The 13,620-nt window shown below is 37.5% G+C and overlaps 1 protein-coding gene across 8 annotated transcripts in view; it reads left to right on the top strand.

Moving 5' to 3' along the window:
- The window catches only part of TRIM44 (tripartite motif containing 44), a 132,927-nt gene that overhangs the window by 61,181 nt on the left and 58,126 nt on the right, over positions 1-13,620 (top strand). For 5 of the 8 annotated variants that reach the window (XM_079104404.1, XM_079104405.1, XM_079104402.1 and 2 more), the window contains exons 3-4: positions 500-739; positions 10,931-10,950. In XM_079104404.1, coding sequence (XP_078960530.1) covers positions 500-739; positions 10,931-10,950 — 260 coding nt within the window. Of the gene's footprint in view, positions 1-499; positions 740-2,423; positions 2,476-10,930; positions 10,951-13,620 lie in introns of all 8 variants that reach the window. The other 3 variants (XR_013757780.1, XM_079104408.1, XM_079104407.1) reach the window with 3 other exon arrangements.

Below are 13,620 nucleotides of genomic sequence, written 5' to 3'. Positions count from 1 at the left end.
GCCTACAATTATCTTTTATTTGGTTCACAATTGTAAAATAAAACAATAATATAAAACAATAAATGCTTATTTTTATACATTGTTGTAGGAATGTAATTGGTACACCTCTTTTGGAAGGCAGTATGTATAAATTGAGTTAATGATTTCAGGGATACATGCAAACTGTTAACATTAATTTAAAAGGGAAAAGGAATTGCATTTTTTGCTACATATACTTATCTATTAAATTTTTAAGTAGTAGTCATATATTAATGGTATAAAATTGAACAAAAACAAAAGAAAGGATAAAGAATTAATTCCTGCATAATGAAAAAGGCAAAAATATTAGCATGAAACTTATCAAAGGTTTTAGGGAAACATTGCTTAGAGAATATTTACAGAACTTCAGGATCAAACAGAAACCATAGTTTGGCCAGAACTGCCAAGTACTTTATAGCAATAAGTCTACCCTTCCTTTCTTTGTATGTCTAACTTATTCTTACTTATTTGTGCTTTATAGGTAACTCGGGACCAGATGAAAATGTTTATACAACAAGAATTTAAGAAAGTTCAGAAAGTGATTGCTGATGAGGAACAGAAGGCTCTTCATCTAGTGGACATCCAGGAGGCAATGGCCACAGCTCATGTAACTGAGATACTGGCAGACATTCAGTCCCATATGGATAGGCTGATGACTCAGATGGCCCAGGCCAAGGAACAACTTGATACCTCTAATGAATCAGCTGAGCCAAAGGCAGAGGTAAATAAAAATGCCCATGATTATTAGTATAGAGAACTAGGAGGAATCTGATCATCTATATTTTTTAACTCTAGAAGCGCCCTCTTGTTATCCCTGAACACAAATGAATTGAAACCTTGGGTAGGGTGTACGTGTTTTAACCAATGTGCGAACTAGTATGGAAGTATTGACCACTAGAGCTTGTACACAGTGGCTGGGTTTGGCAAAGAATTTATCCACCATGACTTAAAGGAGTGCCGTCAATGGGGCAGCTAACACTCATAGTTAAGGAGAGAAGCCAGAAGTCAGAACCTGAGGAAGGGTCAGTAACACATCCCAAGTTGTGAAATGAGCCTACAAATAAGTTCATTACAGAGATGAGAAGTGAGTTGAATGAGAGCAAGTTAGGAAGTAGAGCAGGCTAGAATGAAAGATTTTAGGGTTACTCTGAGAATAAGTGAAAGAGGGCTTTAAGGTGGTCCTAAATGGAACCAGCTGCATAAATTAGGATCATAAGTGCTGGGTTAAGAGTGTCAGTGTGGATCTGGGCATTGTGGCACATACTATGTCTCAGCTACTCAGGATGCTGAGGTGGAAGGATCAATTGAGTCCAGACCTGCGTAACTTAGCTCTGGTCTGAAAAGTGGGGGGCGTGGGGCTGGCAAGCTGGGTGTGATGGTGCATGCCTGTAATACCAGTGACTGGGGATGCTGAGGCAGGAGGATCACAAGGTGAAGGCCAGCCTTAGCAACTTGAGACCTCCACCAGTTTGGGATATAACTCAGTGATTAAACATCCTTGGGTTAAACATCCCTGGGTCTATTCCCCTGCCCCCACAAAAATTAAAAAAAAAGTGAATGAAAAACACAACATGATTTGAATCACAAAACATATTTTACCCAGTTATATTGTAACAGGATTAAAAGGGTCTTAGGCATATTACCAATGTATGCAGGCATTTAGGATCTATTTATGGAAAGTATTTTAAGGCAGTCTTTTAAAAAATAGCAGAATATTTCAGCCACTAGGGAAAAGCTAGTGTTCTTCAGATTTCATAGTGTTAAGTTAAAAATTTGGGTCAAATGTATGCGAGATAGGTTGAGGGTAGTTTCTTCCAGAAGAAAACATAGGAGATCCCAGTGGCTGGGTAGGCTGAGGCAGGAGGATAGCAAGTTCAAAGCCAGCCTCAGCAAACAGTGAGGTGCTAAGCAACTCAGTGAGACTCTGTCTCTAAATAAAATACAAAATAGGGCTGGGGATGTGGCTCAGTGGTCAAGGGCCCCTGAGTTCAATCCCTGGTACTTGTCCCAGCCCCCCCGCCAAAAAAAAAAAAAAAAACCTAAGAGAGTCCTGTGGGCATTCCAGGGCTTGGCCTTCACTGGCAGTCTTGCTGTGGTGCAGGAGAACCTGGCCACAAAATAAACCAGTGAATGGAAGAGTTAAGGTGTAATCCAGGTTGCAGGTATTATTTAAGGCAACCTGATAGGAAATAGGAGACAGTTTGACCATTATCTACTCACCTATCTAAGGTTCTTGATTAATTTTCATCAGAGTATAAAAAGAATAGTTCTTATTCTTTTAATTTCATCCTCCTCAGAATTAAGAAAGCATGTCCCTAAATAATTTTATAGATAGGCAAGATAGTACTTTATAGTCATCATTTCCATTAACCCTAATATCAGCATTCATTAACTTCATTTGCCAGATGGTATACTGAGATGCAGAAAACTGTGGAGATTCTGACCTAGTGTCATTTAGTGAGTAACAAGTAGAGCAAGTATTCAGTTGTTTGTCCGATTGCTGTGCCTGTGCTTTCTCCCTGGAATGTTTTGGATGCTAGGTATGTTTTTGTTGCTGTGATCAAAATACCTGGCCAGATCAGCTTAGAAAAAAAAGTTTATTTTGAGCTCATGGTTTCAGAGCTTTATTTCATGATCTTAGTGCTCTGGGCCTGAGTGAGGCAGAGCACCTTGGCAAAAGGACATGTGGAGAAAAACTGCTCACTTCATAGTATCCAGGAAGCAGAGATTCCCTAGAAGTGATCACTTCCTTCACTCATGCTCCACCTGCCTACAGTTACTACCCGTACAGTAGGCCTTTCAAATTACTAATCCACTGATTAGGTATGGCTCTCATAATTTAATCGTTTTACCTGTTGCATTAACACAGGAGCTTTTGAGGGATGCCTCATATCCCAACCATACCATTCTGCCCCAGCCCCCAAAGTGTCATGTCCATCTCACAGTGCAAAATGAGAAGCCCTATAGTAATGAGTTTGGTGGTGCTTCTTTTCTTCAAGAGTCCATCTCCAAGAGTCCCTATAATCTTAACAGTTCCAGCCTTTAAGAATCCATCTCTAAGTGTTCCCATAGTCTTAACAGTTCTAGCCTTGCCCAAAAGTTCAAGTGTCTTCTGAGATCCAAGGTAAAGCCTTGGCTGACAGCCTCTATAAAGATCAAAAGCAAGTTACGTGTCAGGATGAATCCAACTACTATATATAACTATAAAGCTCTAATAAAAAGGAGAAAAAAACCCAAGTTATATATATCTAATATGTAATGGCACAGAGTAAATACTAAGCATCCCATTTATATCTGTGGAAAAAACTAGAATTCAGTGTTCTTGCATACCTTTGACCTTTTACAATGTAGAGGTGGTAATTTTGTGTCTTAATAAATATAAAGTTCAACCAGATTTAACTCAAGGGATCAACAACTTATCACTTCTCAAATTGGACCCTTGGATTTATTTTGTGTGTTGATTAGATTGTTCTTTCAAAACTAAAGATTGAATTTTGTGACATTTCTCTCACTTATTTCAAATAATGAATTTAGCTCCTCCCACCATCAACTGTCCTTTAAGAACCTCAACTGACAGAATTATTCTTAGGAATGCAGGAGCTGATAAGACTTAAAGATCAGACTGTGACAAAATAAGCTATTAAAATAAGAAGTAGCATTCAGCTGGCTAAAGCATGTTCAAAGAGATGTTACATCATCTCATAGCTGCTTGTTCCAATAAATCTGATAACTTACTGGTTAGAGCAAATACCCAGTACCTTTTACTCAGCAGAGAAATTTTTTTCTTCCCTTTGCATAATATGGTATTTTAAAAATATTCATCTGCATTTTTAATTTAACCAAAAGATTCTTCTCCAACATTTTATTGAAATGAAAATTTTCCAATGTACAGAAAAGTTGAAAGGATTTTATAGATTATATACCAACAATCTAGATTCTAATCCATTAACGTTTTCCCAATCTTGGTTCATTACAGTTCTAGCCATATTTTCAACCTTCTATCCATCAGTCCTTTTTATTTTTAGTTGTAAAGCAAAATAGAACTTCTGGTTCTGAAGAAGAACCATGAACACATTCCATTTTACTTCTTCACTAATTATAGCAAAAATTCTTGACAAAGATCATTTATTGGAAGACTCTTAAAGGTGGGGAAAGCAGGCATACTGACTGGGAAATTTGGGATTTAAGGAACAACAAAGCAGTGAATTACCTTGGGGGTTTCTTTGTTTCTTATGTGTCCTATCCTGAGTGCTCTATAGACTGGAAGCATTAATGGCACAAACCAGAAAGTAAATTCTCAAGAAAAGCCTGCTCTCTCTAGTTAGGACTGAGAAAAGAGAGGTCTAGCCATAGAGAAACTCTTTTGATCATATGTACTTATTCTGGAGATGAATACCATGAAGAAAAAGCTATACAACTCCACAGCCCCAAATGGCATGAATGCAGTGGAGCCAGTGGGCTGAAAATCTGTTTTATACCCTTCCTTACAGTAGCAAGGAATTTATTTCTCCATGGAGCCCATGGGTGAAAGTTTCATTTTTCTGCTTTTGCCCTTGCTTCTCTCAGAAGTGAGTAGTGCCTGTTTCCCATGCATCTCTACGTGGAACTCTGACTTCCTCCTCCTTGTTATAACAGTAAAGAAGTAGTATCCCTCTCCTGTGGAGACTGTAGATAGTGCTCTTAACACCTTCCTTACATCTTCTTCTGTATTTGTTATGCATTGCTCCTCTCCAACTGGGTCAGTAGGTAGAACTGTATCCTCTACTCCTGCCCTATAGTAATGAGCTGGTGCCTCTTCTTCAACAAGCTCTGTGGAGACTGTAGAGTGGAGTCTTGTCATTTGTGTGTGGCAGACTAGAACCACATTAAAGAGGCTTTTTAAAAACTAAGTTGACATTTGAACCAATCCACAAAAGTAATTTAGTAGCACATAGGCATTGTGAACCTAAACAGGTTGACTGTCTGCTAAAATAGAAAGTTTAAATAGGGACCACATTCTTATAACTCATTATGTCTTAAGATACAGTCCCAAATTACTCATTGTATCAATAAAATCTCAACTTTAGTGAGAAAAGCAGTATCTGCTACCACCAGGATGACACAGATGTTGGAATTATCAGATGAGGGATGGTGTCACAAAAATGTCTCCGTGAGCATTTACAAATACTGGAAACTAATGAAAAAATAAAATGTATTAGCAGATAAGAAGAAATTATGAAAAAGGGATGAAAATTGAAAAATACAGTAACTGACACAAAATGCACTGGAGGTGCTCATTGGCATATTGGAGATGAGAGAGGAAAGAATTGATGAATTCGAAGATAGCTTGCTATTGATCCAATCTAAACATCCAAAACACAAAGATTGAAAAATAATTAAACTTTAGTGACCTGTGGGATAATAATGAAAGATCTAGTAGGCATGTAATAAAGACTACGGGGTTAAAAAATATGTGAAGACCAAAAAAAAATAAATGACCCAATCAATAAGTAGGCAAAGGAACTGAATAGAAACTTCACAAAAGAAGAAATACTAATTTTGGTCAGCAAATACACACACAGAAAAGTTCAATATCACTAGCTATTATAGAAATGCAAATTAAAACTACACTGAGATTTCATCTCACTCAAGTTGGAATGGCAGTTATCAAGAATACAAGTAATAATAAACATTGGTGAGTCTGTGGGGAAGAAGTCCCCCATTGCTGGTGGGACATTAATTTTTGCATCTTCTCTGGAAAGCAGTATGGAGATACCTCAGAAAACTTGGAATAGAATCATTTTACCCAGATATCCCATTCCTCAGCAAATACCCAAAAGACTTAAAATCAGCATTGTATAGTGACACGGCCACATCAGTGTTCATAGCAACTGAGTGCAACAATAGCTAACATATGGAACCTATTTAGGTGCTCTTCAAGAGATGAATGGATAAAGAAAAATGGTACATATATACAATGGAATATTACTCAGCCATAAAGAAGAATGAAATTACAGAATTTGCCAGTAAATCGACGGAATTAGAGACTATCATGCTACGTGAAATAGCCAATCCCCAAAAACCAAAGGCCAGGTGTTCTTTCTGATATGCAGATGCTGACTCACAGTAGACAACAGGGTGGGGGACAGGAGTGGATGTTCACCAGATTGGACAAGGGGAAATGGGGGGAAGGGACAGGGGATGGGAATGGGAAAGACAATAGAAAGAATCGAACATCACTTTCCTATGTTCATATATGAATATGACCAGTGCAAAACTCCACATCATGTACAAGCACAAGAATGGGAAGTGATACTCCACATATGTCTGATATCTTAAAATACATTCTACTGTCATGTATAACTAAAAAGAACAAAAAAATTTAAAAATGTGTGAAGAAATAAAAGTTCAAAATTTCCATTTGGTTAAAAGACATAAACCTACAGATTTAAGAAGCTGAGCGAACCTAAACAATCTAAACTCCAAGAAATCCATACCCAGATCTGTCAGAGCACATTTCTGAAAACTAAGGAGAAAGAAAAAAATCTTGAAAGCAGAGCAACTGCAAAGAAATAACATACGAGTTTCAGGGAGTAACAGTTCAAATGAACATGGTGTATGTCTCTATGAAATCTGATTTTATATGCTCTCAGAAATAGTGTAGAGTTCTAATTTAAAGGCCTTTAATGACTTTTTAAAAATATTTTTCCCTAAATATTTAATATTTTTGATGCTATTGAAAATGAAATTGTTTTTTAAATTTTTCAGGCCTTTTTATGTACTACACAAAATTGCCATTTTTTTTTGTTTTGTTTTGAGACATATCTTTCCTTTTTGCATGTATGAATACATGACCAATGTAACTCCACATCATTCAACCACAATAATGGGATCCTAATTAGGTTTCTCTCCATTGCTCAGACTGGCAACTCCTGCCTCAAGCAATTCTCCTGTTCCAACCTCCTGAGTAGCTAGGACTACAGCTCCATGCCACCATGCCCAGCTTACAATTTTTATATGTTAATTTTGTATCTTGTATCCTTATCAGATTCCCCTATTAGTTATAACAGTGGTTTTATAGATTACTAAGGATTTTATACATCAGCATTCATGCCATCTTCTAACAGTTTTCCTTCTTTCTTCCCCAATATTTGTTCTTTATCTTGATTTATTGCAATGGCTAGATTCTTGAGTAAAATGTCTAATATAAATGGTAAAAGTGGGCATCCTTTCCTTATTCCCAGTCTTAAGGGAAAGCATTTACCATAAAGTGTGATGGTCCATACAAATGTTCTTTATCAAATTGAGGAAGCTCTCTTCTATTCCTAATGTGCTGAGTATTTTTTTTTTTAATCAAAAAGTTGATTAGAGTGTAGCCTGCCAACCACAAGCATTCAGGATGTTTTAAGAAGGAATTTGGGAGCACTGCTTAATCTAACAAGTCCTTGAAGTGGAAGTTGTTGTTAAACAAATTCTTATTCCTAATATTCTTTTTTAAAAAAGTGTTTGTAGTTGTAGATGGACAGAATGCCTTAATTTATTTGTATGCAGTGCTAAGGATTGAAGCCAGTGCCTAACGTGCTAGGCAATTGCTCTACCACTGAGCTAGAGCCTCAGCCCCTCATTCCTAGTATTCTTGAAACCACAACTTATAATTTAAAGAAATTAATCTTAAATACAATAGTTTGTTGCCCCTCCTCTTTTCCTGAGTAATTATTTACTGTATGTCTTGTGCTGTGTTAGGTGCAGTGAATTCTCAAGGAGTTTAAATCCAAAGAGGGAAACACTTCATGATACTGTCACCATCAGTTTTCTTCTCTAAATACTAGCCTAGACGGATGGATGAACTGTACAGATGTGGAGTACAGAGGGGTATTATGCCATGCAAGCTCTTAGTGAGGAAATTTCTGAGTAAGAATTGATCTTAAAGAATGGTTAGGAATTAGCTAAACTTTCAGAACAGAGATGCACATTTTGGATAGCAGGAATAGCATGTGCTCATCTTTGCTAGCAAGTTAGCAGACATCTGAATGTCTGCTACCCTATTCAGAATGGCCCTATAATTCATGTGTGTGTATTCTTTTACTCATTGGTCCATCACTTCCTTGGTAAAAATCTCACCCTGGCCTTCCCCATGTTTTGTGATAGTGAACATTATTTCTGAAAAGAAGCGTGCCTCTGTAAGCAGAAGAAATGGATGAACTAACAGCAAGACATTGCGTCCTGTGTCCTCTTTCCTTTGCCACTCTCCCTGAGAAATGTTACTTCAAATTCAGAGAAAGTACAACAACAGCCACTATTTGTTGAATACTTAACAGTGTGCTAGTCTTGCATTTATGGTTTTACACAGATTTTCTCATTTATTTCAGTCCATATGCTGACCCTTTAGGTAAGAGTTAGAATTTCCATGTGCAGATGAGGAAAGCAGATCTCAGAAGTTAAGCAGATCTCAGGCTTTACTGTTAAAATTAATTTTAGATCATGTTTTTATAACTAAGAATACTAGTTGTATAATCCTGCACCAAGGTATGGAATTGTGAGGAGGAAAAAGGTTAGGTATTTTTTTTTTCCAGAAAGCTGTACTAGACAATTATATTTAAACATCCAGAGAGCTGAGCACAGTGGCACGTACCTATAATTCCAGCAGCTCAGGAAACTGAGACAGGAGGATTACAAATTGAAGGAAAGCCTCAGCAACTTAGGTTGACCATGTATTAAAATTTAAAAAAAGGACTAGGGATGTTGCTCAGTGGTAAAGCACCCCAGGGTTCAATCCCCAATACCAGAAAAACAAGTAAATAAATTAACATCCAAAGATAATTGAAAAAAATGTGTTGAGATATAATTGTCATAGATTACTATGTCAGTCATATGAAATTTAAATTATGATACTTTTCTTGCTGTATTATAGTTTTTATTGAATATACCAGTTGATTAAAATACAATTTCCACTGTCTTTATATTTGCCCTCCATCACTCACCCCACTTTCCTCTCATTGTGAATATAGATGATTAGCACCCCTACCAATATTTTAAATCCCTGATAGTCTGATAAAATGCCCTTCTTGCTGGGTGTGGTGGCAGCTCCTATAATCCCAGTGACTCAGGAGCCAAGGCAAGAGGAATGCCAGTTCAAAGCCAACCTCAGCAACTTACTGAGGCCCTAAGCAACATAGTGAGACCCTGTCTCAAAATAAAAAATAAAAAGGGCTGGAAATGTGGCTCAGTGGTTAAGCGTCCATGGGTTCAGTCCCCAGTACCTAAATAAATAAATAAAATGCTCTTATTCAACTTGCAGTGGGTAGTCTGATTAAAATCAGCATTCTGGCTGCAGCTATCCTTTACTGGCTTACACCTTGGTAGGCTCCCTTTAGGTCAGTTATACTCTCAACCTTACCCTGATTTCCCCTTTTCTCTAATTACACAGAACTCAAAGTTTTTTGAACTATATATTTATTTATATGTTTGTGTGTGTATGTATTTTTTTTAACACCTCTGCTCTTGCTAGTCCAATGTCCATCCCATTTTTCTCTATTGTCAGCATGGGAAAATTCTACCTACTCCTCAAGTGGCAATATGTCCTTTTCCCTGTGAAGCCTTCTCCTGGAAAGGCAATGTTTATCACTTCCCTTTTGACTTTTAAAGCATTGTGTTTCTGTCTTTTTTAGAACCCATGACATTTAATTCATTTCCTATCTGTTTCCCTTTCTGCTGATTGGAAACTTCTGGAACGTTGGATCATTATGAGTTTTTTATCATTTATTCTTAGCACCTACATTCAGTCATACTGAACTGCTACTGATATTAATAAAGAACCTTTATAAAGTGTATCTTTTTTCCTCAGGCACTATGCTTAATAGTTATAGGCATTAGTTAATCCTTATAATTCTGAGCCCTATGATACATAGACAGTTATTGCCCCATTTTATGAATTAGGAAATTAAAGTTAAGAGAGGCAAACTTGACTAAGGTAATCCAACAAGCAAGTGATGAACTCAAAATGTGGATCCAGAACATCTGGCTCTAGATCATTGTCTTTTGTACCAGTAGGAATCATTCATTCGTTTCATTTATTCATTCTCTGGGGAATACATCAGAAGATACAGTCTATTGAAACTATTCCTAAATGACTAAAAGAAGATGTTCTGTCACAAAAAGGATAAGTGAACTCTCTTGAGAAATGCTTGAGTCATTTGAAATCTTATTTGGTCACAGAGACACAAAGGAAGCTGCAGTGATCACTTCTTAAGAAAATGTAATACCTGAAGAAATAATAAACATTATTTTTGCAAAGAGTGGACAAGAAAAAGAAAAGCTGTTGTTTGGCTAAAAATTGATATGGTTCATCAAATGCCAGAACTACCATCTTATAGAGGAGAAGACCAAAGTTTAATTAGTTATCTTGTCCAAGGATGCATAGTTAATAAGTTTCAGAGCTCAGAGTAGAATCCCAATTTCCTGAGCCCCACTTCAGTATCCTTTCTACCTTAGCATCCTCTGTATTAGAGTTGCTATGTTCATGTTTAGAGAAAAAATGCTAGACTACAGTAGAAATAAGTCTTTGAAGGAAACAGCTTGATGCTTTTGGATCTGGTCAGCTTTTGCCTATGACCTGCTGCTATTTTGGGGCTCTCAGTCTGCTCAGAACTAAATATTACCAGCTATATAAATAAAAAGGCAAGGCTATTATTTAGGCCTCCTAGGTCTATGCATTCCACCTTTCTGCTTGCAAGAGCAAATTATCAGTTCATTTCTGCTGGGCAGTTTGAACATAGGATTATATTAGCCCTTATCTTAGACCTTAGACATCTGTTGGTTTGTCTTTGTTACAATAAATGCACAATGTTTGCTTTCAGTTTGGGGAAAGAAAGAAATCTAAATCTGTCTCTACCAACAGTGATTTCTAATGCTGATTCTTTCTGTTGTCTTTCAGGGTGACGAGGAAGGACCCAGGTAAGATCACATTACTGTTGCTCTCTATTCTCAGAATTGAAGTAGAGTGACATTTGTGGCCTTTTAATGCCCCATGAAATATGGACAGCTGAGAAATAGCACAGAAAAGGGATTTCCATCTTAAACCAGGGCTTTGAGGACCTTATTTTGTAAGACTCTGATCTTTCTCTCCATCTGTGTCATTTCCTGCCTGTAACCTTCAGATAGAGGTAGATTTAAAAGTATGTAATGACAGTGACTTCCCTTTTCTTTGGCACATTCAGAATACCTTGTTAAGAACAGGCACTACATTTGAATGGTTAGGTGGATCCACTAAATAAATGTTTGCTTTATTCTTTTCTGATTGGAATTGGATTGCTTTATTTTATAAAATGTGCTCGAGATCTAGGATTCTTTATTTCTGACCTGTAACAATTTTGTGCCTTATCCAAGACCCTTATATAATGAATCCTAGGTCATAGGTATAAAAACTTTGTTTAGGAAAAAGAAAAAAACCTTTGTTATTTCTTTATCCACAGTTGAATAAATTTTAAAAATAGATTTCATTATTGCCTTTGCGTTGCAGTAAACTTAGATTGTTGGTTTACCTTTCCTATCATTCTTCTAAAGCAGTTCAAACAGACTAGGAAGTGCTACAGCTATGCCATCAGCACAATCCAGGGGTATTTGTATCAAGTAAAATGTAATATCCAGAAAGGTCCCGTCTGTCACATACGCTCAAGGACTTTTAAGGCTGGGACCAGAAAGGCCATCTAGCCACTGCTATTTAAATTTTATTTTTAGCATAAGTACCTTTTTAGAGTAAGACCTCAAGGTATAAAATACTTTTTTTCTATTTAAAGTTAGGGCCCCATCCATTGGTGAACCTTCTTTGTTCATCTCAGTAGACTCTGAGGAACTTCTGCAGAGACCAGGGTTCCTCAGAACTCAGTCCAAAAATCACTTAGTTCAATTCCCTCATTAAAAGAAGCCAAGTGAGTTGTCCAAGATTATGTGATTTTAGCCAGGATTTGACTCTTTTAGTTTTATTTCAAACCAACAAGTACAATTCTTTCTTTTTTCTTCTTCCTCCTCACATCCTATCCCTTTGTTAAAGTGCTGAATGTTATCCTCCATCTGCATTTCCTGGTGCTTCCTTCCTTGGGGAACTCTGGTTCTCAACTTCACTCTAGAATGGCAAGAAACTATCTAGTTTGTTGTCTATTTTGGCTAAAACCACAGGCACCCTGCTTTAAACCCTTCAAACTCCATTTTCCTCATCCTAAGGAACAGGTTCCTTCTGTGTTGTGGTTTTCCTCCTCCTGCTTCTGTTTATCCATTTAAAATATATCTGTGACCATGCTGTGGTGCAGGCCCTATGGACATATAAGGCAGACATGGTCCCTACATATGTGGATCCAGAGTCCAGACAGGTGAGCATATAATAAGCACTTACACTGTTGAGGAATCACTGTGATAAGGGAAGTACAGGCTACTTGAGGAATGGCTTCTGTTCAGTCTTGGAGGAGAAGGTGAAGCTTACCAGACATAAACAGGGGTCCAAATGATGAGAAGGCAGGCGAAGAAGGAGCAGGGGTCGGTTGTAGAGAGAAAATCTTGTAAAAAGCTATGGATAAGAGAATAGAAGAAAGAAAGCAGAGCCCAGATCATTTAGGACTTTATAGGTGTTCTCAAGGTTTTAGATTTTATCCTGAAGTCAGTAGGAAGGCACTAAAGAATTTTAAATAAAAATTGACTTGAGCAGGTTTGTATTTTCGAAGTCTACATTTCCTACAGAATGGAAAATGAATTGGAGGTGGGTCAGAAGCCTAGGACACTGGTTAGACTACAGTCTACCTGAGGCTAGTACTTTATAATAAAAAAACTCACAGTTCTGGAGTTTAAGGACATGGCATCAGCATCTGATTTGCTCTGGTGAGGGCCTCTTGGTAAATGGCATCACATGGTAGGAGCATATGCAAAAGAGAGATTCAGTGGGAGGTACCAATCTCCTTTATAATAACTCATTTTCTAGGAATTTACCTAGCTTCATAGGCCTGCATTAATTCCTTCCAAGGGTTGTACCCCCATTACCTAATCATCTTCCACTAAGCCCCATCCTTTAAAGGTTACACCACTTGTCAACATTACCACACTGGGGACCAAGTGTCTAGCACATGAACTGTTGGGGGACAAATCACATCCGAACCCCAGCATTAAGCTAGCAATGATGGGAGCCTAAATCATATCTCCTCTGATTATTGACAAGGTTTTCACTGTTTTGCATAGATGTTTGGTTTAGACACCAAATTCTCCTTAGTACTTTAGTACTTCACCTCTTTTATTTCCAGGAGTCTCTTAACTCCTTTTTTTAAATTTATTTATTTATTTTATTTATTTATTTTGGGGGGGGTACCAGGAATTAAACCCAGGGGTACTTAACCACTGAGTCATATCCCCAGCCCTTTTTTTATTTTTTACTTTGAGGTGTGCTCTTGCTAAATTGCTTAGGGCCTCTCTAAGTTACTGAGGCTTACTTTGAACTTAGGATACCCCTGCCTCAGTCTCCCAAGCCACTGGGATTGCAGGTGTGCACCACTGTGTCGGGCATAGCTCTTGCTCTATAAAATTCAGACCAGGCACAGCTCTACATCTTCTTTCCCAGAGAGTTTAAACAAGACCACAATAGAG

Source organism: Sciurus vulgaris (assembly GCF_902686455.1).
Source record: "Sciurus vulgaris genome assembly, chromosome: 11".
NCBI classification, from domain to species: Eukaryota; Metazoa; Chordata; class Mammalia; order Rodentia; family Sciuridae; genus Sciurus; species Sciurus vulgaris.
This window is presented reverse-complemented; position numbering and strand designations above follow the sequence as displayed.